This window comes from Protopterus annectens, chromosome 4.part1, assembly GCF_019279795.1.
Source record: "Protopterus annectens isolate FY-2018-M chromosome 4.part1, PAN1.0, whole genome shotgun sequence".
NCBI classification, from domain to species: Eukaryota; Metazoa; Chordata; order Ceratodontiformes; family Protopteridae; genus Protopterus; species Protopterus annectens.
In genome coordinates this window covers 372,092,272-372,117,780 of record NC_056734.1, presented here as the reverse complement: position 1 = coordinate 372,117,780, position 25,509 = coordinate 372,092,272, and the positions used below count along the sequence as shown (strand labels likewise).

General features: G+C 41.0%; 1 protein-coding gene across 8 annotated transcripts in view; it reads right to left on the bottom strand.

Moving 5' to 3' along the window:
* The window catches only part of LOC122800867 (PHD finger protein 13-like), a 314,375-nt gene that overhangs the window by 277,822 nt on the left and 11,044 nt on the right, over window positions 1-25,509 (bottom strand). For 7 of the 8 annotated variants that reach the window (XM_044070192.1, XM_044070190.1, XM_044070193.1 and 4 more), the window contains exons 3-5: window positions 17,869-17,970; window positions 10,624-11,245; window positions 1,937-1,984 (exon numbers count right to left, since the gene is read on the bottom strand). In XM_044070192.1, the coding sequence (XP_043926127.1) occupies window positions 1,937-1,984; window positions 10,624-11,245; window positions 17,869-17,970 (772 nt within the window). The remainder of the gene's footprint in view (window positions 1-1,936; window positions 1,985-10,623; window positions 11,246-17,868; window positions 17,971-25,509) is intronic. The other variant, XM_044070189.1, reaches the window with a different exon arrangement.

The window sequence follows — 25,509 nt, the reverse complement described above, 5'->3', positions numbered from 1 at the left end:
TGGAATAGTTTTAAAATTAAAAGGATTATGGGCAAGCTTAAGACATACAAGGGATGCCATACCCTCTCTGTATGGAATGGTACTTTATTCTCTGTTCCTAAGCAAAGAAAAGCAATATCCAACATCAGAGTGGCATAGTCTAGCAATCCCTCAGGGGATGTCTCTGGCCCCCAGGAGGGGCTGCAAAGCTCCTGGTTACCACATCTGCCTTATTAGCAGTGTTCTCTAAAACTACTGAAACCACATTTAACTGTAATCAGAATACTGGATTAATTCTTGCTGTTGGCTTTTCTTGCATCAATTTACCAGCTCCCCCAAGTGAATAAGAAAGTTGACTGCAAAATGGAAAACTTGATACCAACTACTTTGACCACCTTACATTCCTGTCCACTCTGCTCCACCTTTTCACCTGTGGACCAAAGAGGCAAATACCAACAAAGGAGGGTACTGGTGACGTTTAAGTTCCCAGCAAAATCACAATGGTGGAGCTACATGTGGCCACAAATGCCAGTCCTGACAACCACAGGTGAACTATCAACTACACTGTATGCCTTTTGCATGCCGAGGTTCAGTATCATAGAAGCTGTTAATGTTGGACTCCAGCTTTGAGAAATTATTGTACAATTATTGTACAACATGAAGTATTTCTCTTTAGCCAAGTCATCCTGAAAACTGTTCACGTCACAGTCTGCTGCTCTAAATGAAGGAAAAAGTAGAGGCTGCATAATGCGCTTCCCAAAATGATTTATCGCCTTGAACCCCTTATCAGAAGGGCTGAGCAACTCTGATCCACAGTATGTCCCTACTCACCTTTTTTCTCTCTTAACTTGGAGGCATAGTTAAGGCATGAGTATATGCACCAACACTCCCATTTTTTGTTTGGGGGGGGGGGTTGTCTGCTGTTCTTGGAATGAGAGCTACATCAGACATTTGCTTCATCCTCTGCATGACAAACACCACCAACTACCTTAAAGGGAATGTGGGGCCAGCAAAAAAAGACATCCTGCAGATTTTCTAAGGACAACAGCTTCCTAATCATCTCATGAGGACATCAGGGGTGACAGCCATATTTTGGTCTGTAATTCTTCCTCCTGCATTTCTCAGTCAACCTTAAGACCCCCCCAAAAAAAAGTGTACAGAGGAAAAGGAAGGCAAGAACATATTCTTGATACTAGGTGCATATTATGCAGTGTGACATTTACTGCTCTGCCTACCTGGCTAAAAAATGAAAGGGCTACAGCACCCAGAACCATAGGTGCCTGCAGAAGAAGTTGATAATGTCTGACCCAGGGACTTCAGTCAAGTACAAGGATGGGCTCTCCATTTGTACCGACTATACCATCAAGATGCCCTGTGCAAAGCCCATCAATGACACTAGTGCAGAAACCCACCTCTGTGTTGATGCATCTGACTGTGCCACAGACCTCATACACCAATAATGCAGACACCTAAAGCAATTATAAGGGCACTAAAGTCTTACCGCTACCAGATAACCAAGTATTTACAAATCACTAGGCACACAGTCTCAACACTGACTGGACTGCTGAAAATAAATTCAGCCCCATCAACTTTTACTCTACTGGTGCTGAACATAGGATAGGGTCTGTGTGAGAAACAGCTGATCATTACTCATTGCTTGATCAGGGCTATTCTTTTGTAATCTAGAATTAAAGGGGAGATGCTCATCCCTACCTGGGCATTAACTACCCTTCTCAGAGTCTAAATTCAAGGAATTGAGCAGACCATGCAGATGCAAAGACTGCATCTCAAGCACTAGTGTTACAAAGAACTGGGAATTCTTTGGAAGCAAACTCCTAGCATTTTACTGCTAACCATGAAGTACTTAAGACATATTCTAGCACTGTCTTACAAGGGTGAACCCTTCAGCAAACTGCACGTGCATGAGCTACTGAAGTGTAGCTTCAAGATTACTTACCTTCTGACCCAGTGCTGTTCAATGAAGGCTGCGCCAAATCCAGAGAAGCTGGGGGAAGAAAAAAAAAAAAAACACACAAAAGTACTGTAGTTACTTTGCATTACAGAATAAATAAAAATCAAACTGCAAAGTGTACCCACACTCTCCCAACCCCAGAAAGACCTCTGGCACTTGCTGGTTCTAATGTACATTCCATGAAAGAAATGATACTCACCCAAGTCCTTCCTAAATAATGAAAACCACCATCAACTAAGTCTCTCACATAAAATTCTGCCAAAATTTGAAAAAAGTACAATATGTCCAGAACTGAAAGACTGCCCCCTTTACATATAACAAGACACTCGTCAGTTGGGGAGTAGAACAATCAGTCATTTCTACTCCCCAGACTCTTGCAAAGAGCACCTTGGTTCAAGGTGCACTTTTTTTAACATCTGCAAAAGCTACAGCAAACCTGCAATAGCACTGCTAACTTTGCAGCCAGTTTACCATATAGGACCTACTACTCACCCTACAGCTTCTGAAATAGCTTGAGCCACAAAACCGTCACTACACCAAACTTGAAACAGCACCCAGTATATAGTGTACCACCTCAAGAAAATGCTCAACCAGCCAGCTGCTCGATTACCAGTTTCATGTAAACAATGCAAAATTATTGTTTCATGTAAACGATGCAAAATCATTCAAATGAGATCAGTTTTTGTACTTTACAATGGAGCTTTTCTCCCTGGGACTCTGCCGAAGAGGGAGCAGTAATTGCTCAGACTAGCCTAGTTAAACTGAAAGTAAATACAAACTTACAATTTATATCAACTCAATGCCACGCAACGGTCCTCAAAACATGCTACGCTAAACAGCTGACCTACTTTTATCAAGCACCTCAACCAACCTAAAAAAATATTCAACAGGAAAGGCTTCAATAGTATTTGCTCTCCTTTGACAACCAATGAATGGTTAACACCTCCAGAACAAAAATCCATGACTTTTGGCATCTCTGCTTCCACAATTGAAATAATTTATGACCTGATAGAACAAGTATTTGGGGAAGTACAAAACCTCTTTCAACATCCATAAAGATACTCAGTTTGCCAAAAGCTGTTCTCTATGTACTAGTAACAGCATTAAACCAGGAAACTAACACTGCAAAGAAAACCGGTTTTGCCAAATCACCCCAATCTTCCACCCAAAATCAAAGGAAGTGTTTACTACCATTTGAACTTGTCCCCTTATAGTCTAAACATTAAAACTGAACTCTTAGAATACCAACTCCAAAGCACACACAATACTAACCTCTCCCCCCTTTATAGTCACCAGTACTGAAAGCAGTTTCAGTAAAATTAATCCTTGCCATATTGAAGGTCAGCAAATTTTTTACTTCAGCGCCTCAAGTCTAGCTATTTGACTCCACTCAGTGTAATACTTCCAAGATCCCCTTCACCACCACCTCCATTTCTGCACCTGGTAAGTGTACATTGCATGGTTAAGCACAGATTATGCACATTATCCGATTAGCATTTATGCTAAATCAGAATGCTGTACAAAACGCATTAGAACTAGCTTTACCAGTAGTTCACCATAAAATACACCTATACTCCCTATATAAAAAAAATGAATACAAGTGAGCCTAAACACAGCCACTGTCTGGCTTGCCTTCGGCCCACATCATGGCTGAAGATAAAACTAGAAAGAGAACACTACCATCCATGTGCGTGTAAATATGTAAACCCCTATAAACCCACCACTTAATTTTAAGGTGAATAAAGTGACAGTTCTGTTTCCTCAGCTTTTGAAATTGCACCTCAATGACATCAGCATAAAGTCATGCCGTATCACAGCATACTAGAGAGAATGCTGTGTCACAGTATGTTGAAGTATAACTACTTAAAAACATTATTCAACAAATGCCCTTAAATCTAATAAGCATTTTAAGACGAGATACAAAAAAAACATTGCCCCATATACTACAATGGCAAAACTTTGCCTGAAGTTAAAAGATGCCCTTGACTAAATTACAAAATTAAACAAGCTTAAAAAAAAAAAAGTCCCAGTGTGCCTTCCCTCACAATATAGCAGCACACATTGCACCAGTTACGTATCTACAGAAAAGCAGAGGCAAATCACTTCTGGGGGGGCAATCAAAAAGAAAAACAAAAGCGATACATACTGGCAAGTTACCAAAAAAATTGGACTGCACGGCTCTTGCAAGATTGTAAATAAAGACAGCCATCTTCAACATCTCAAGATAAAGCCCTACCCAACCCTCATCGGTAACTACTTTGCAAGAACATACATCTGACAATCATTCCAAAAGATGACCTGGTGAAATTTTCAGAATGAAGCATCTATCAAAGGTGCTGACTGAAGACCAAACTGTCATCACACAAACATAAGCGCTCTTTAGAGAGGGCAGCTGTCCAGCGGTCAATACACTAGCAGAAAGTGCAAAGGACTGTTTAGCACTCCTCTGAGGAAGACAGTCAAGAAAACAGCAAGAGAAAAAAAAGGAACTGTTGGGTACCCTTGCCATTAAGTGGGTTTGGAAAATGGACACCAAAACATTTTTTCCAAAGGCTGGATATTTCAACTCTGTTAGAAGAGGCCTGGAAGAAAGTACCTAGACTGCTTTACAACTTTTTTTTTTTTTTGTGCCTGTACTTAGTCTTGTGCACATGTGGTGGTGGGAGAATAGTAGGGATGATTGACAGAGCCTGGAATCCCAAAATGCTCTTGGTAGAATGACTACCACTAAGAAAAGTTAGACAAAGGCAGCCTCAAGATGCGCCATTAACAAAAACTGGGACAAGAATAATTTCTGACAGAGAAAAGGGGGGACAAGAGTGTAACCCCTTACTGGAAACAAGATCAGAAAATCACATTCAAGTGAATGTTTTTTGGACTAAACCATATCAGAAGCAGCAAGACAAAGCATACAAGAGGCACTGACAGCCTAATACATTCCTCTGCTGATAACGCAGGGAAGCCGTAAGAGTGAATACTGAGCACTCTGTATTGATCACAAGCAATTATGTACCAGAAGTTCCTCCTAGTCAGATCGCTGGCAAGGCATAACCCCCCCCCCCAACAGGTCTCTCAAGGGGAGTCTCCCCACTAAGCAGCTCTCAGACCGGGCTGCCCACTGTCACACCTGCATGGCCTTGTGACAAGGACCAAACGGCTCTCCCTCCCCTTACTTTAATAGAATCAGAATTTATCTCGACTTGAGACATTTTCTATTTGTTCAAGTATTGTTTAATCAAGATTGTGTTCCACCTAGTCAGGAAATATCTTTAGAGCCGGATTGACATTAATATTTCAAGCCTGAAGGATGCAGGACAAACAGTTATCCTTTTCAAATTTTAGATACAAATGAACTCAACATATCTGCATAAATTGCTTTGAGTTACAATAAATGTACCAAGGGTAGCAGGTTTCATGCAAAACATACTACATGCTTCCATTTAGACATCATGCAGTCTGCAAAAATCCCAAACAGCACATGCAATTACTAAGGAAATATCTCCCACTGCTCCTATTAAATTTTCCATTCACAAATAAAAGCACATTTCAAGACTCTAGAAAACAGCAGCTATCATTCTGGTCATACAACTTAATTCCTGTCAGAACACCTCAATGACTATTTTTGGATTGGATTCTTTCAGCATGCCACCGCTGATGCCATGCTAATGCATGTACATAAAGTCATTTAACTGCCTTTACATCCTCAAGTCAACTAAGTATACTGCACTTGTCATTCTGTATGTAATTTCATGTACCTACGGTGTTTTCCCTGGCTGAGACAGAAATGGGTCCAATGGCACCAATGCTCTACCTGGATTAAAAAAAACCACCACCACATGGTTGAACTAGACAGAGGATGCTTTTCAGAAGCCCTGAAGTCCTGCATGGATAAGCAGAATCGCTCTCATTTCCCAGAAACCTAAGGAAACTAGACTGATGCATTGGCCAGTCTTTCACAGTGCAATGTCACTCGCAATCCACAACACACATCAGTTACTACTGCCATCTGATCAGCCCAAATCATGAAAAGGGTTTCATACTAGCCCTCCAGACAAAAACAAGAATACACTCTGAAAAGAAACTGGCTGGAGAAAGACACGTTGATACCTTACCACACAAGTCGGATATGTGAAACCAAATGATGCTGCCATCATCCTTAGAGCTTTGAGGCATTTAGTCCACCGGGGTTGAGAGGATAAAAAGAACACAGACTGCCCAGTTCTGAAAATAACTGGTCCGAGGAAGGCACTCCCAACAAATTAGTATTAAAAGGAACAGCAAATGTGCTCCAGAACCCAAGGTGGGGGAGGACAAGTCTTTGCAAGATTCGCCACCACGCAAAGGAACAAACTGCAGGAAGGTATTCTTGGATCAGAACAGTTTAACAAGCCTGTCCAAGGAAAGAAATACCAATGCCCACTTATACATGAACTGAATGTGAAACACCAGATGCAGAGCAACTCCCTGGCAATCCTGATGCAAAGGAAAGCTACTTAACACATATTAAAAGCATATCCAAAAGTATGGGACAGACAGTAACATGGCCTATACAGTGACCACTGCAAGAACTTTAGGAATGACAATACTTAGGATTGATCCTATCCCTTTAGAACTGAGGCATTGAAGATGGCCTAAACTACACCTTTCTAAAGGACTTAATATGGCTACTTTTGCAGAGAATTCTAAGCTCCTCTTTCTTTGCTCAACACTTCTACCAATAAAGGGCATCCGACTAAAGGAAGACCTGAACAAGGATAAGGCAGCAGACAAATTCAGCTATAATGCCCATGACTAACTGTAAAACTTGGCTAAATGTCGAGATTGCACCAGACTGCATATACTGGGGGGCAATAGCTATACTGGCAGAGGACATAGCAAGGGTAAGAGGCAGCTCTGCTTCCTCTGGCTGCACTGAGTTGAGCCAAAACAAACACTAGGCACTGCCTCTGCATCCTAACATAGAAATACCACAGAGGACAAAAATTGACTCTCAGCCTCTGATCAACTCATTTCTACCATGCCCTTTAAAATGTTCAAACTTCACAATCAAAAGTTCAAGTGCCTTATACCAGGCTAGGATATTTCAATTTAAATGCCAAATACTGCAAAGTGTGTGCTGTTCTGGCATCCCAATTAAAAAAATGCCACTGCATCTGAAAGAAACTCCTTCCCTTGACATACAGTACTGCAACTACACCACAAAATAAAAATCCAGAGACTTTGGAACTTCGGTTGACAACTTCCTATATTTCGATCATGTGAGAGCATTATTCATGAAATCCTACTTAACACAACTAAACCCCAACAGAATTATTAACATCTAAGGTCATAAATCTCCTATAATCAGCATGGATTAGGCCAGTCTGAGTAAAATGTCCTCTTTCTAGTTTGATATGGCTAGTGAGTTACTTCTGAAAAGGCCAGAGGTTCCCGTCCAAGACGGATTGCAAGCCTGAACACACAGGGCTACTGGAGACTATATCCCCTTTATTCAGAACCTTACAGACTTTTTGAGTAGAGACCTATGCCTTTAGCCTACCACAGCAAGGAAGACTAGGTTTCTCCTGTATCCTCACAAGTCTAACACTTGCATTAACACTGGAAACAGATGCAGAAACCTTTAATCAAGCAGATCAGTAAAACAAGCGAAACAAACCACCAATATACGTTGAATGGAAGATGGAAGTCTGAATGAAAACCCCACATTTACATCAGGACCGATTTGCTTGGTCCTCCTTGAGAAAGGGTGTACAAAGCCTGAGGATTTGTATGGAGTCCCAACACTAAACTGTCTACAAATATCTATAAAATTGCAGGCTGAGGGCCCTAATTCTCAATTTCACATAGACACCCACACTGGTGATTTTTTTAATCCAAAACTGGAAAGCTTTCACCTCGTATTTCCCAGGGGCATGTTAGCAGCTTTTACTTGCTCACATGGACACTCTACAATCTACATACTACCTTCTGGATCAAGATGGAAGCTCCGAATCAACAAGACAGTAAATGCTGCAGTAAATGCTGCAGGAGACAGAGGAGTGTGGACAGACATTAAGTGTGCACACCTGAATTATCAGCAAGTACTGAAATCTTGAGCAAAATGGTGACTTTCTTGCAGTCCATTTGGGTATCCATTATTTTTACCCAAATGCAATAGATTCTTCCCCTCCGGAGGTTAAAATATGTTCAGAACCAAGGAGGCCCCCTCTGGAAGAGGTCTAAAAGGCAGCCTTTGTATTCTCAAATGATTTAACTGCTGCCCAGTAAGCCCTTCTGTGGTATTACAGACCTACCTCAAGCTGCACAGAAACCTTAGATGCACTCTTAAGGAGTGATCAGGCAGCTCTGTCATAACATGGACGCAGTTAATCTACATTACTTAACTGAAAACACAACTTGTGTTACAGAAGCACCTGCAAAGACAGTAGTAGACATCAGCATGTGCATCCCAAATCCATCCATTCTCCAGAAGGCATGTGGAGAACAAAAAGTTGGGGTCTTCAAGCTCAAGACTGCCTCACCTTCCCCAAAAAACTCACCTCCCCCCCCCCAAAAAAAAAAAAAAAGTCCACATTGACTGAAGCTACAAAATCTGGCATTTCCCAGGATATTTCATCTGAGTTTTTGAAGATATCACCCACAGGAGAAAAAAACAGGACCATTTAGATGACAGACTATAAGCATTCAGCAACTTCAATAGGAGTGCGATGGGACGATGAAGGTAACATTCCGCAAAGAAATACACTTCCTTACACACCAACTCCAAGAACTCAAACATAGGGTCAATTACAGAAGGTGTGGGGGGGGGGGGGTAGAAGAGACTACAGGATAGGCAGTACAGGATAGGCACAGTCAATCATTCACGTCATCAGGACAGGTAAAAACTTGAATCAATATGGTGCACCTCACATACACTTTCTAGGTGTCAGGAGATCAACCTCAGAAAATTCCAGCAGCTGCCTTAAGGTTTGGGGGTGGGGGGGTAGCAAGATCGGACTACTACCCAAACAAAGCAGCCGAAACAACTGGACCTACCCAGCTTCCAACCTCAAGATACCCAAAGGGTGTCCTGGAAAGGAGGGGCACCGGACACTCAGAACAGGGTCTGTTTTCACAACACCCGAGGGGAGATGCTAGAATAAAAAAGACCTGGTAGGCAAACTGGCAAAGGAACGTGCATATGGTCCAGAAACCCCCCAGCCCACTGGTAAGGCTAACATGTAGGACTGACCACAGAGACTTGATATTAGCCGAAACAGTATCTGTACAAACAGGCTCAAAGCTTGCAAGAAGCTAAAAGGCCAACACGAAGCAGCATTTGTGACACTCCTTTCCAGCAAATGTACAAGGTGAAAAAGTGACCCCACAGCGCTACAAGCCTGGAGAAGGGTAGGCACCCTGCAATGGATGCAAGATTGACTAAGGGATTACATGATCAATGGGTGGGAGAACAGGAATGGGAGAAGTAAAGGAGGTACTCACTCAAAACACTTCGACAGATTGGGGGGGGGGGGGTCAAAAATTATCAGACCGCGCTTCTCTCCTAGGTCTTCCTTCCATTAAACGAGAGACTGCATTTGAAAGGTGCACAATTCTGAAGATAGTTTTCATTTTAAATACAAATGCGATTTGTAGCCCCCATAGAAATTGTAGCACTAATGGGGTGGAGGGGACAGAATGATGCTCCTCAGCTTCATGAGTTTACAAGCAAAATACCCTTGGAATCAATGGTCGTGTCACAGAATCTAACACTATGAGGTGTCCAGCTGGAGTTCCAAACAAGCATTAAAGCAGCAGGTAGAATTTGCCTATCAAGCAGACCTGAAACAGGCTGAAAGACCGGCTTCCAGCAGCGAAAAAATTTAATGGGAAGATGCATATAATTTTTTGGGGGGGGGGGGCTGAAGAAAATCTCTCAATGAAAGGGAGGCATTAGCATAACAAAACTAAATCACCACAAGCAGAGTGGGGCAGTTTTTTTTCTGTACCAAATCCTTCAGGCTGAAAAAGAAACAATGGTGCTACAGTGCATAAGAAAAAAGGCAGCCTGGGAAAGCAGGCCTAATGCCAGTGGCACACCTTTGCTAGTCAAACCTCAAGCACAAAAATTTAAGCAGGACCCCAATTCCACATCTGTTAACCACAATGCAGCAAACCATGCATTCTTAAAAGAAACCTGCATATAATCTTCAAAAATGTTACAGAAATGCCCAAGCAAAATGCATTTTACTTTTCAGCTTGCTAAGACACCATTAATGAGGCTTAAAACACTGCTATTACTTTGGAAATGGATTCAGGCAAATGGGTCATCATATACACAGATTTTTTGAGGAAAATAAGGAGAAAAGCATTATTTAGTTGTGTGTGATGTATCAAATTCATGTGTTAAATAATCTTAAACCCCTTTTGTTGCCTTCACCCCATCTGAAGATATAACAGAGAATGTTACTTAATACAAGACAGTTTCTGATTAAGTCAAAAAGCTGTTTTAAATGGGTGTCAATTTTCAAACAATGTAAGCAATCACAATATACAGCATAAAAATCCATCCCAATACCACTGCCACTATTTTAGGGCTTGAAAAGCAACTGGCAGCATGTTTGGCGTCATACTTCATTTATTTTCGAGAAGGGTTTGGAGATGTATATAAAAAAAAAAAAACGCACACTTACCTGGATTTTGACTTAAATTTTCACCCTTAACTGCTGGTCGTAACTCTTCCAGCGGATCACTATGTATAGTACCAGGAAAGTCTTGCTCAGTAAAATCCACGGTGGTGTTAAACGCTGTCCTTGTCGACTGCTCTACCTTGGTAAAGTCCTCCAGCAGTGACCTTGGCTGAAAGTCCACCGGTGGATTTTTGTAACAATGCAAGCCAAAGTTTGCTTCAACAGAAACATTGATGGGAGTACTCTCCAACCGTTCTGATGGTACCCTCACTTTGGGATCTAACTGGAGACTTGGAAGTTTTGCCAGCTCTCCCGACTCGGTAAAACTGTGAGAAAGTGATGACTTTTTTTTCTTTTCTGCTTGCAAAACCAGCCTTTTAAGGCACAGCTTTTTATTTTTCTTGTCCTTCTTGGGTATACAAGGCATAGTAGGAAAACTATGGCATCCTATCAAATTGTTTGACCTCCCTTGTTTTGTTCGCGCTTTGTGCTTGATGATTTTCACTTTCTTCCCACAGTGCAAGGCACGCAAATCCACGGAGTGGAATGATTCCCAACTGTCACTATCGAGCGTGCTGCCAGTACTGTTGCGAGGACTGAGGTTGGCTCGAGGCCATGGTTCATGCTATGCAGAGAAGGTGACAAACTATTAAAAACAAAACCAAGCCAGGGATAGCAATAGACTGGGCAAGGCCCAGAGTTCAAGTTTTGTGCAAATTGATGACATAATTAGCCCATTAACATGAAAAGTAGGCATGCACTGTAGTTCTTAAAATGACTGGTTTAAAAATGCTTATAAAACCAAGTTTTGAATTGTGTGCAGCCAGATCATTTAAAGCACAAGCCATTTAATTCAAGAAACTTACTTCATTAAGCCTTAATCTCCAAAAGTCTGGAAACTGGTGCATTTATAGGAATTACTTCAACTTTGTTTGGCATAACTGCTCTTGGCACCAAAAAACTGCCAATTATGGATGTGACTAACGTAGAATATGAGAGTTTGGCAATCTTACTAAAGCGTAAACAGATGTGAAAAGCCTTCTGAAAGTAAAATAGACTTGCTATTAACTCAAGTACAGAAAGTCAGAAAAAAGTGCTAGTTACAAAATTTTAAAAAGGAGTATTTAAAACTCCTCAACAGATAGGCCAATTAGATTCCCACATTTCACAGACTTCAATTTAATAAAAACATGAATGGCATTAAGAAACCACCACCTTGTTTAGAAGGATTTCATAAAGCTGCAGAGTTGTCCACTTTTACATTAAAACCAGATTATAAAATCCAGCAATTATCTACACATCTTTCACAGCACTGCTCATTGGATATGCCTAGCACTGCTCATTGGATATGCCTAGCACTGCTCATTGGATATGCCTAGCACTGCTCATTGGATATGCCTAGCACTGCTCATTGGATATGCCTAGCACTGCTCATTGGATATGCCTAGCACTGCTCATTGGATATGCCTAGCACTGCTCATTGGATATGCCTAGCACTTATAGCCAAAGTCAAGGAAAACACAGGCATGGCTTCAAATACTTGCCTTCTCCTAACTGCTAACGAGATCAATACTTAAGACAACCTTATCAAAATTATAGGTGTCCCCGCAATACAAAATACACCCACCACTTCATGACACCCAGTGGGAGCATTAGGAGATGCAACCCACGAAGTTGAGGATGACAGGATCATGCTGCAGTGGCCCAGTCACATGGGTCAGGGAACAGTCAAAAGGAGAAGCTTGTGTGCTTTTCCCCATAGATCAGCAGTGAAAGCACTCCTTGGAAGAAGCCAATGGCAGTCAGTGAAAGCATTCCTTGGAAAAAGCCGATGGCAGTCAGTGAAAGCATTCCTTGGAAAAAGCCAATGGCAGTCAGTGAAAGCATTCCTTGGAAAAAGCCAATGGCCGTCAGTGAAAGCATTCCTTGGAAAAAGCCAATGGCCGTCAGTGAAAGCATTCCTTGGAAAAAGCCAATGGCCGTCAGTGAAAGCATTCCTTGGAAAAAGCCAATGGCAGTCAGTGAAAGCATTCCTTGGAAAAAGCCAATGGCAGTCAGTGAAAGCATTCCTTGGAAAAAGCCAATGGCAGTCAGTGAAAGCATTCCTTGGAAAAAGCCAATGGCCGTCAGTGAAAGCATTCCTTGGAAAAGCCAATGGCCGTCAGTGAAAGCATTCCTTGGAAAAGCCAATGGCCGTCAGTGAAAGCATTCCTTGGAAAAAGCCAATGGCAGTCAGTGAAAGCATTCCTTGGAAAAAGCCAATGGCCGTCAGTGAAAGCATTCCTTGGAAAAAGCCAATGGCCGTCAGTGAAAGCATTCCTTGGAAAAAGCCAATGGCCGTCAGTGAAAGCATTCCTTGGAAAAAGCCAATGGCCGTTAGGAGCTCGTTAGTGAAAGCATTCCTTGGAAGAAGCCAATGGCTGTTAGGAGCTCTCAAGGTCAGGAGGGACCAGATGGCTGCCCTACATTTGGATCTCGCCTCACACAAGGACATACATCTCAACACAAGAAATCTGGACAAAGCCAGAAAAGGCCCCAAAATAGGGATAGACAGACTTAAAATACTGCTCCTATAAACTGAGAAAGTTGCTAGAATGACAGATTTGCCATTACATATTTTCTGAATGACAGCGCCTGAAACTCAAATGGCAGTCATTAATTTAGTAACTTCAATCCTCTGACTTGCCAGAAAAGTAGGGATATGGATTTTGTTGGTTTAAGGCACAAAGCCCTTATAACCGTCCTAGGGTACTGGCCGGAGAATAGACGAAAAAAAAGTAAAAATCTGGACAGTTGGTGTGCGTAGGGACAAATGGGACAGTGATGGTTTTCACCCCAGTGAGGAGCAAATAGGATCGTAGACCGCTTGGGGCTGAGGGTCAAAAGGCAGGGGGGTGCCAAGGTTAGGATGATGCACCTTAAATGCAGGGGAAAATTGTCCAAACATTCTTCCAAAATCTTGCTATAGCCCAGAAAAATGCCTGGGGGGGTGCTCATCTTTACGGTTTAGTTCCAATTTTGTATTCATTAAATGCTTTGAGTAGACCTGTACATAGACACTTAAGAAAAAAAAAACAAAAAAAAACTACCCAATGCAGAAACTTATTTGAGCAGCCAACTCTCAAACTGCCTTCTCGAAAGGCAGTTTTTTGTAAGTTCAATTACCTTAGAACGCAACCTCTAGCTTCTTGTAGTCTTCTTACACACAAACAGTTCGCATCCATTCTTTACATTCCAAAGCAATTCAGAATTTATACTTTGATGACATAAATCATGTTTCCACAACAGTCTAACAAAACTTTTCATCTTTAAGTGAAACATGCAATGCCTGCATGTTGTAATATTTGCCTCTGCCTGCAGGAAACACTTGGACCATTCTAGCTAGCACAGAGGATTAACAGTTGTCTGCATTCCATACTCTATTCCCTCAGTCTCCATTTGTCTGCATTCCATACTCTATTCCCTCAGTCTCCCTTTGCCTACGGTTAAGTAACAAAAAAAAAAAAAAAAAAAAAAAAAAAAAAAAAAAAAAAAGAGTGCACATGAGAGTATTTATAGGAAACTGAAATATTAGTTTAGGCTTTTCAATTGTTTCCAGGGCCACATGTCTAAAAACAACTTATGAACCAGGAAGCAGACAAATCTAGGGCAAATAGTGCATGCAAATGCAGTGCCTTGTCAAGACACTTCCGACACTCTGAAGTCCCCCCACAGAAGTGGAAAAGCCAAACACTGAGGAGACCGTAGTGGACAAGCAGAAGGAATGGTAGAAAGCCTCCCCATCCACAACTCCATTACATCTGAGCAACACATGCAGTAAAATTAAACAGGACAAAGCACTGGTCTTTAATTGGCATGCTCTATGGATAGAGTCAAAAGAAACATGGCCGATTAAAAGAATTTAGACTACCTCGGAGAAAAAGAAAAACAATGGAATCGGTAAGGCATGTTTATGGACAGTAAGCTTCCTCTACCCCAAAGAGACTACTTGAGGAAGGAAAGCACAGCTATCTAGAGCTGATGCTACAAGAGCTTTAGGAGTCAACTCCAACACTGCAGATCCAGTGCTACGGCTCAGTCATCCAGCTCCGAAGTACCCAGCACTGGCCCAACTCAGAGATACCACTGCAAAGACAACAGCATCTTCTGATCAGATGGCTCCAAAACCAAAGGTCAGATCGAAGGAGCCAATAACAGGGGAATGTTACTGACAAGGGTCTCCAGACCCTATGTGGTCAGTGCTAGAACAGAGAAATTTCCTCATCACTCTGGAAGATCGAACAGCTGATGCTGCAGATGACAACCTGGAGTGTCTCTGTGAATATAAAAACACCCCCCCCCCAAAAACAAAACAAAAAAAAAAAAACAAAGGGTGACTTGAGACGGGAGAAGACTGAATCTGGAATCACTTGAGATGATGGATCCAATGAGGAGATTTCTTTTCCATGTACGCCTCAGATCTTGAGCACATCAGATCCAAAATTTTAGCCACTTTTAGGGGAGATTCAGCTACCCAAGCCAAAGTATTAATCGGGGGGATCTTTTTTCTTTAGTCCACAGTAACCAAGTCTCCTTTCTTGTTAACCTCTAGGGCTAAAATCAATGCAGTTTTAGAGGGTATCAAACCTCTTAAAAATCAACTTCTTCCTGTCTTATCAAGGCCTGCAAACTGAAGGTCATGCATAGCTCAGTCAATATCTAGGCGAGATGGGCCTAACCAACAGATGCACAGTGAGCATCCAAAATGGAATTTTATGGCCACAGGCCATGCACTTTTAAAACCAGAAGGTTTTTCAGACATAATTAGGAAACAAATATCAACGTATTAAAAATAAAATTAAAAACTTTAAAATATATTAACACTAGAAAAGAAATTACCAATTGTAAAAAGTACCACCAGTATGTACACAAAAAGGAACAATGATATTTGAGAAATACCAAAGCATAATCTGTATGGAAATGAGAACAGAAATAAGATTTTAGTGAGGACATTTTAGAAAGGTTCAATTACCACCGGGTTATAACTCAGAAAAAGTCAGCATATTATTACCCTTGTGCCCAAATGGTAAGTTCTTTTCCAGACATGCCCCATCTGTAAACACACAGCCTACCCATTATCAAGTCATCTGCACACACACTAAAACACCTCAGATAAAGTTAGATCTGAAAGCTACAACCTAAACAAGTGTGGGCCTAGGACACAGCCCTGTGGGACACCCCAACTGCAGTGTAAGAGTTTCAGCTGTTCAACTGTCGTACGATATTTGCAATGTCCTATTTGTAAGACATGCAACTGTCCATCTTATCAAGATGGATTACATCAATACCTAGTTATAATTTACTGATCACAAAGGATGATCACCATGTTACAGGTAGTTAAAGATAATTTAACACTTGCAGGCTGATAAATGGCTTTAAGTCCCAACCTTTCCAGTTACGACAATTTATTCAAAGTAAGCCACCATTATTTTTCGAAAATGGAACAGCGGACTTTTGGCTCTTAGATTCTGGCTTTGTCCTAGTCTCCTTTTCCTTAAAAAGGTTTATCTTGAGCAATCTCACTAAACTTAAAATAACCCATTGACTAACACAATGGCACTGCAAACGTTCATACTGAAGTGTTTGCTGGTCATTACTACTAATTCTGTCTCCTCCCTGTGCTTGCTTGGATAGCTTGTTTTCAAAATAATTTAACTTAAATTTCAGAATATAAAAGTTATCTAGATATTAATAAGCCAATTTATCAGCCCTCTGTGGAGCTGAACTGTTCCGAGTAAGATTCTATAAATATATTTATACATACAAGCTCTGTAATGTTTTACATGTGTAAATTATAAATCAGTTACACTTTACTAGAATAAAGAGCTTTCAATATTTTTTGGTTTCCAGGTCACCACCAGCATAGTTTAGCTTCAGTTTGTAGGACATTACATACAACCTCCATGGTGCTGCAGACCTGAGAGGTACTGGAACTTGACTTACCTTTGCCATGGGGTTTGCCACCCTTCTGTGGCAATGATACTGAGGTCTTATCCACGGCAGGGACATCACATTTTTAGGGAAAACCACAAAAGTAGCAGATATGGACAATGCCTGAAAGTCAAGATTCAGACTGTATACATATACCATATCACGGGGAAAGGAAAACCTTTCCATGAATTTTGTAGATTATGATCTTTTTCAGCAAAATGCTAATTCCATAAGTTGGGGAAGGGTAAGGAACCATGCTAGGGAGATGCATACATGGCCTGAAAGTGACCAACAAAGAGGGGATTGTGGGGGACTCCTGGAAAGCATCAACTACAGTGGAGAAAGAATGTTTGCATAGCAAAAGCCCATGTGGAAACTTCCACGTTACCAGCACAGCACAGCTCATGCTTAACGAAATAGAGACTACCTTTACTAGGGCAACCTGTACCAGCTCAACTAATACTGCGGCATAAAGCTCTTACCACAGCTTAGACAACCTATATGATACAAGCTTGAGGTGGTGCCAAAGCTTTGTCTGCTCATCTCTCTTCTGGAAAAGTGGTGTTAACACATCTGGTGCTACAATTCCCAAAGAACAGATGAAATCTCACTGAATGCACCATCCCAAATGGCTGACAAGTGCCTATGACAGAATGACATGTTACAGAAGGCCACTCACTGCACATCCTTCACTTAAGTGCTATGAATATGTGCCCATGGGGAATGAAAGTTTTAAATAAAACCCACCTGAATCACAAGGTAGAGGATGAAGTAGACAACAGTTTGGTGAAGCCAAAGAAATTCTCGGGGTCACGCACAACCAAAATAATTTTATTACTTATCCAACAAAAGCCTGTGTAAGAAAACCCAACAAATTAGTAAAATGACAAGTATTAGGTGTGCCACTTTATGCCAACATCCTTAACTGGCGGAGTACTCTAGAGATGTACAAGCCACATACAATCCCTCTGTCAAAGTTACATATCAATAGCTACAAACACCTGGCATTACCACGGGCAACATAATCTCAACCAGTCTTGCATGTTGCTTCATAAAAGCACAACTGCTAGACACTGGCTTAAACAGCACTTGCTGAAACCTGCTCACTGGGAAAAGTTTTACTACAAAAGCCACATCAAATCAGGCCCCACAGAAAATGCCATTAAAATTTTCCACAACTTTATATATGCAACCCTATGTGCATACGTGACAGGCACTAAGTAGCATACAGATTATAATATCAATGAAAATCGGTAAAGTAAATGTAAACTCACTTACCTGTCTCAGCTCATCAGGATAGGGAATGTACCCTGCATATGCCAATACAAAAGTACAAAACTGATTGAAATCTTCCACTGTTCGACTTCTTTTACTGGGAGGCTGCAGAATAAGTTAAACAGAAAAGTAGCTTAATGACCGAACACAGAATTTTTAAAAAGCAATGCAATGAGAAGTTGCATACTACCAATTAGCCAGTCAAGAAAAAATATTTATGAAAATAAATTTGCTGATGTAGCTAGCTCAGGCCAGTCGCAACGTGCATAACATTAACTGCCTGACTTGTGTTATCAGTGTTGCAAATTAATACAAAGTAATTAAGGAAATCTGGCGATCAAAATTTTTCACTCTCAACTTACTGATGCTACCCCACAAAATCATGCACATTAGGCGCTCAAGACAGATTAAAGGTAATCTAAGAAGAAAAATAAACCAAGACTACAGCACATTCTTTCCATGGTGACTGTTGCACATAAGTGGAAACCATGGTTGCAAACAAATATGAGGTTGTACAAATCTGGTAGTTTTCTTAATGTGGTGTTTGCCACTTTCTATTACACCATCTGTCTCGCAGATGCACCCAACATGAAAGTACCTGGCCTTAAAGATAAACAGATCTTGTGGTAAATAAATAGTTCATATGGCTACAAATTACTGTGGCACCATCACCTATTTACACAAACTGCTGACTAGGCAGTTCAAAAGGACCACCAAAAAGAGGAGGAAAACTCAGCATACCACCTTAGTAACTTGCTCTCCCCACTAACACAATCAAATAATTTCTGACCATAAAACCATCCAGATAAACAGGTTTATCCCATTCGATATAGCAGGAAAACAATTATTCATGCAAGCCAAGGGTGTAAGGCAGGAAAAACAGAAGACACCAACCCACCACAGCACCCCCCCCAGCCGATATAAACACACAAGCAATCTGAACAACCAATTTACACACATCTCAGAATGGGAAAGACTAAAGGCAGTGCAAACTTATCAAGAAGGCATCTCAATTGTGAAATAACAGAGAAACAGTAGTGTTAAGTGCTGCACCACATCTGCTATATTACTCCCCACAATTTGATTTGCAATAGTTCTGCATTTGAAAAACATTCAACACCTTGGTAGCACAACAATGAAAAAAAATCAGAACAAGCAGTAATGATAATTGAACAAACCTATTTTAATGCCTTTGGCTTTTATTTCTGAAGCCACCAACTGTTTCACTGGGTTACTGAAGAGAAAGCTGGCTATCTTCACACTCATACAACCAGGCACCCTTTCTATTCTTTCTTAGGCAAAAATGAGTGCTGTGGGCAGTTGGGCTGCCTTGTCAAACCCTGCAAAATGCAACACGGTCATTTATGCACCTAAGCTACCTGTTCTGTTCACACAGTGCAAATACGCCAACAAGGAATATGGATGCAGTGCCCCACCACCTGATGCCCAACTAAATTGGATACTCTGCCACAGCTCCTTCCCTCCTAGGATAAGCAGGGATCAGACAGATGCTCATCTCAACAACCACAGCTAGCCAACAATGCAGATGCCGGCCTTGACAATGGTTGATGACAGAGAACCAGAGTCTGTCTCTCTGAATTAATAGTAGCTGCAGAAGTCTAAGTTGTGCAGCTAAACGCAGGCACTAGAAAACAACAAGACACGCAAAATCAGTGAACACCCCCATGCTGATTGAAAATTTCAAAACTGCAGTTCTAAGAGCAATTTTTAGTATACAATGCTAAAATCCTAAAAGTGTGCAACAATACAAGTGCTCTCCTAGTCAGTGTGCTGACAAAAACACTGCTGAAAAGGTAGTTTGTCAAATGGAAAAAATACAGTACTTCAAATGCATGATGCAGAAGAGAAAATTCTCTGGAACAGTACACAAACTGCTCAAATTCCCATGACTTCAAATGAAGTGATCATAGACTACATACACTGTCCAAGAACTACAGCTTAATTCATAGCCAAAAGCAGTCCAAGCATCAACTGGCTACATCAGCTATATGACAGAAGAGCTGCACAGCAAAATGCTAATTCCATAAGTTGGGGAAGGGTAAGGAACCATGCTAGGGAGATGCATACATGGCCTGAAAGTGACCAACAAAGAGGGGATTGTGGGGGACTCCTGGAAAGCATCAACTACAGTGGAGAAAGAATGTTTGCATAGCAAAAGCCCATGTGGAAACTTCCACGTTACCAGCACAGCACAGCTCATGCTTAACGAAATAGAGACTACCTTTACTAGGGCAACCTGTACCAGCTCAACTAATACTGCGGCATAAAGCTCTTACCACAGCTTAGACAACCTATATGATACAAGCTTGAGGTGGTGCCAAAGCTTTGTCTGCTCATCTCTCTTCTGGAAAAGTGGTGTTAACACATCTGGTGCTACAATTCCCAAAGAACAGATGAAATCTCACTGAATGCACCATCCCAAATGGCTGACAAGTGCCTATGACAGAATGACATGTTACAGAAGGCCACTCACTGCACATCCTTCACTTAAGTGCTATGAATATGTGCCCATGGGGAATGAAAGTTTTAAATAAAACCCACCTGAATCACAAGGTAGAGGATGAAGTAGACAACAGTTTGGTGAAGCCAAAGAAATTCTCGGGGGGGGGGTCACGCACAACCAAAATAATTTTATTACTTATCCAACAAAAGCCTGTGTAAGAAAACCCAACAAATTAGTAAAATGACAAGTATTAGGTGTGCCACTTTATGCCAACATCCTTAACTGGCGGAGTACTCTAGAGATGTACAAGCCACATACAATCCCTCTGTCAAAGTTACATATCAATAGCTACAAACACCTGGCATTACCACGGGCAACATAATCTCAACCAGTCTTGCATGTTGCTTCATAAAAGCACAACTGCTAGACACTGGCTTAAACAGCACTTGCTGAAACCTGCTCACTGGGAAAAGTTTTACTACAAAAGCCACATCAAATCAGGCCCCACAGAAAATGCCATTAAAATTTTCCACAACTTTATATATGCAACCCTATGTGCATACGTGACAGGCACTAAGTAGCATACAGATTATAATATCAATGAAAATCGGTAAAGTAAATGTAAACTCACTTACCTGTCTCAGCTCATCAGGATAGGGAATGTACCCTGCATATGCCAATACAAAAGTACAAAACTGATTGAAATCTTCCACTGTTAGAGCTTCTTTTACTGGGAGGCTGCAGAATAAGTTAAACAGAAAAGTAGCTTAATGACCGAACACAGAATTTTTAAAAAGCAATGCAATGAGAAGTTGCATACTACCAATTAGCCAGTCAAGAAAAAATATTTATGAAAATAAATTTGCTGATGTAGCTAGCTCAGGCCAGTCGCATAGCGTGCATAACATTAACTGCCTGACTTGTGTTATCAGTGTTGCAAATTAATACAAAGTAATTAAGGAAATCTGGCGATCAAAATTTTCACTCTCAACTTACTGATGCTACCCCACAAAATCATGCACATTAGGCGCTCAAGACAGATTAAAGGTAATCTAAGAAGAAAAATAAACCAAGACTACAGCACATTCTTTCCATGGTGACTGTTGCACATAAGTGGAAACCATGGTTGCAAACAAATATGAGGTTGTACAAATCTGGTAGTTTTCTTAATGTGGTGTTTGCCACTTTCTATTACACCATCTGTCTCGCAGATGCACCCAACATGAAAGTACCTGGCCTTAAAGATAAACAGATCTTGTGGTAAATAAATAGTTCATATGGCTACAAATTACTGTGGCACCATCACCTATTTACACAAACTGCTGACTAGGCAGTTCAAAAGGACCACCAAAAAGAGGAGGAAAACTCAGCATACCACCTTAGTAACTTGCTCTCCCCACTAACACAATCAAATAATTTCTGACCATAAAACCATCCAGATAAACAGGTTTATCCCATTCGATATAGCAGGAAAACAATTATTCATGCAAGCCAAGGGTGTAAGGCAGGAAAAACAGAAGACACCAACCCACCACAGCACCCCCCCCCAGCCGCATATAAACACACAAGCAATCTGAACAACCAATTTACACACATCTCAGAATGGGAAAGACTAAAGGCAGTGCAAACTTATCAAGAAGGCATCTCAATTGTGAAATAACAGAGAAACAGTAGTGTTAAGTGCTGCACCACATCTGCTATATTACTCCCCACAATTTGATTTGCAATAGTTCTGCATTTGAAAAACATTCAACACCTTGGTAGCACAACAATGAAAAAAAATCAGAACAAGCAGTAATGATAATTGAACAAACCTATTTTAATGCCTTTGGCTTTTATTTCTGAAGCCACCAACTGTTTCACTGGGTTACTGAAGAGAAAGCTGGCTATCTTCACACTCATACAACCAAGCACCCTTTCTATTCTTTCTTAGGCAAAAATGAGTGCTGTGGGCAGTTGGGCTGCCTTGTCAAACCCTGCAAAATGCAACACGGTCATTTATGCACCTAAGCTACCTGTTCTGTTCACACAGTGCAAATCGCCAACAAGGAATATGGATGCAGTGCCCCACCACCTGATGCCCAACTAAATTGGATACTCTGCCACAGCTCCTTCCCTCCTAGGATAAGCAGGGATCAGACAGATGCTCATCTCAACAACCACAGCTAGCCAACAATGCAGATGCCGGCCTTGACAATGGTTGATGACAGAGAACCAGAGTCTGTCTCTCTGAATTAATAGTAGCTGCAGAAGTCTAAGTTGTGCAGCTAAGCATGAGGCACTAGAAAACAACAAGACACGCAAAATCAGTGAACACCCCATGCTGATTGAAAATTTCAAAACTGCAGTTCTAAGCGCAATTTTTAGTATACAATGCTAAAATCCTAAAAGTGTGCAACAATACAAGTGCTCTCCTAGTCAGTGTGCTGACAAAAACACTGCTGAAAAGGTAGTTTGTCAAATGGAAAAAATACAGTACTTCAAATGCATGATGCAGAAGAGAAAATTCTCTGGAACAGTACACAAACTGCTCAAATTCCCATGACTTCAAATGAAGTGATCATAGACTACATACACTGTCCAAGAACTACAGCTTAATTCATAGCCAAAAGCAGTCCAAGCATCAACTGGCTACATCAGCTATATGACAGAAGAGCTGCACAGCACTAAGAACCTGGCAGCCAGACAATACATAAGGAATTAAATTCAGAAAACCAGAGGTACGTCTTACAGTTTGAGCTTATATCAATGAACAAACCAGGCAATACCCAGTATGCCTCCACTGTTGTAAAAGCAATAGGCCCAAATGACAAGTCACAAATATCATATAGCTTGGTGTTGAACTACCTTGACTTTTGCATCCCAATAAAAGATCCAAGACTGTGAAAAAAGTCTGTCTGAAACAACAATGTAAGGAGGAGATAACAGCTCACCTGCAAGCAAACTCTCGTTCTCACAACCACCACAAAAGGCTTGCACACAAACTGCTTTCACACAGCAGGCAGCGCCAAATGGGCCCCGTTTATGCCTCCTCCTCCCCGCTTGCCAGGAAGCCTTCGAGCTTACAAGGAAACACTGTGCCTGCAGCATATACAGTATACAGAGGAGTAAATAAAAGCCTCCCATGAAAAGGGTGTTTGGCTGGATGGAGACTGCCTCCAATAGATCTAGATAAGTGGGACTCTTGTGGCATAGTACCTTTCTGTACCTTAGGTAAGCAACAGTGTTACCATCTAGGGCATCATCTTGTTCAAATGTACCTCAATACTGGTTAATGTAAAGAGACACCTCCACCTTTAGTCTCCAACCGTGGGGCTCATGGTCTAAATACATAAAAAGCACTGTGGCCTGGCAGTGCTAGAGTACTTTCTGTGGCTTTAAACCATGCCTCAATAAATGGCACAAACGTCTACAATTTCCACAGTAAGAACATGTAGAGTTTCCAGTTAAGGCTCCTAGGATTGAGCAGTAACACCTTTTGGGTTCCTTTGAGTTTTATTTGCAAAGTTTTGCAATTTTGCATTGCCTAAAAAAGGCAATAATGGGGTGTACAAAGGCTTACCCAAAATCTATAAGCCCAGAGGGAACAAGTGTAGGCCATCTTTGGCCAAGTAGTATGGTCTATTGATCATTTTCCCCAGGCTGTTTTTGAAAGCCCTAGGATCAACACCAGAAACTAATCCAATTATAAAAGCTAATGTTTTGCACATACTACAGCATCATTCTGTTATGTATTCCTATTGACAAAAAACAAAGGGTACAGAAAACAAGCAAGAGTTACAGAAAGTAAGAGTCAAAGAACACCCTCCATATTGGGAAATACTGACAGAATATACATACGAGAAAAAGGAATCAATAAAAGAAGGTATCATTAAGGAGAGGAAGTTAAGATTATAAAACTATAAAAAGAGCAATCAAAAGAAAATGTTTGGACTCGGGAGGGGAGGCGAACAACAAAAATGTGTGTCAACTAGGTATGAGAAAGTCCTGAAGATTTACGTATTTGCATGGAAATGTAAAACAAGTACTTTTATATACTTCAAGCATATTAAATTTGAGAATATTTCCTTAAGTGAAGGGCAGATAATGCAGATGTGAAAATGAAACATTTTCTTGGAGTATTTGAGTTAACTGAGCTTAAACGACTCACTGCAGAATTGTCCTGACATTTGCTGGGGGAACATTACTATGGAGTTGTCTACTTTTAGAATTACCAAGAAATAGTAAGGCCCTAAGTTCACCATTAGCAGAGAAAAACAGCAATTACAGAACATGGAAAGCAAAGATTAAACCAGACAATGAAGTACTGAACACTGCAAAACATACAAAATAACACTCAGATAAGAGACCAGAAATACAGTTTGAAGAATGGGGATATTCTAATACACAAGTAGAACAGAGCTCAGGTTGAAATTATGCCCCCCCCCCCCAAAATAATACACATTACACACAAACAAAAGCAAGCTAGGAAAATAAAATGCAAGTGCACCCTATAAAAACTGTAAAAAAAATGCAAAGCTTGGAAAAAACACACTTTTATTAAAAGACTACATTCCTACTACACAAAGCTGAAAAAAAAAAATATGTAAAATAAGAATGTTGCTGGTGCAGACCCCACAACTGAAAACGATAAACGGGTAATTAGACTATTTCCCCCCTCAAAAAGCATGGCTGAAACAAGTTACTTGCGATAGAAAGTAAAATTTAAATAAGACCACCAGATGACTAAAGCATTAAATAAATTCAGGACAGAAACAGTACCACTAAACCTTTAGCAATATAATGGATATTAAATTAAAGGGGGTGGCATAGTGGTCAAGATGTTTAACTCACGGATATTAAAGGGTGAAAATCTCATCTATGAGGGAAATCAGTTAGGCTTATGACACACAAGGGCTGTTAGCCTCATATTTATCAGCCTGTACAGTTAACTACACCGTTCTCACCCATGAAGACAGCTACCTTAGAATTTTACACAGGATAACACAAATGAAAAAGAAAAACTTGACAAGAACGTGATGTACATGCAGAGTACACCACCTTGGAGTCAGTGGGGCAGTACTGCACAAGATACTCCCAACCTGCCAAGTAACTAATCTTTTAGAGACGGGCAGACACGCGTACAGGTTTGCCCCTTCCCCCAGTCAAGGGAGATGCACAGATGGATGCAGACCGTCTGA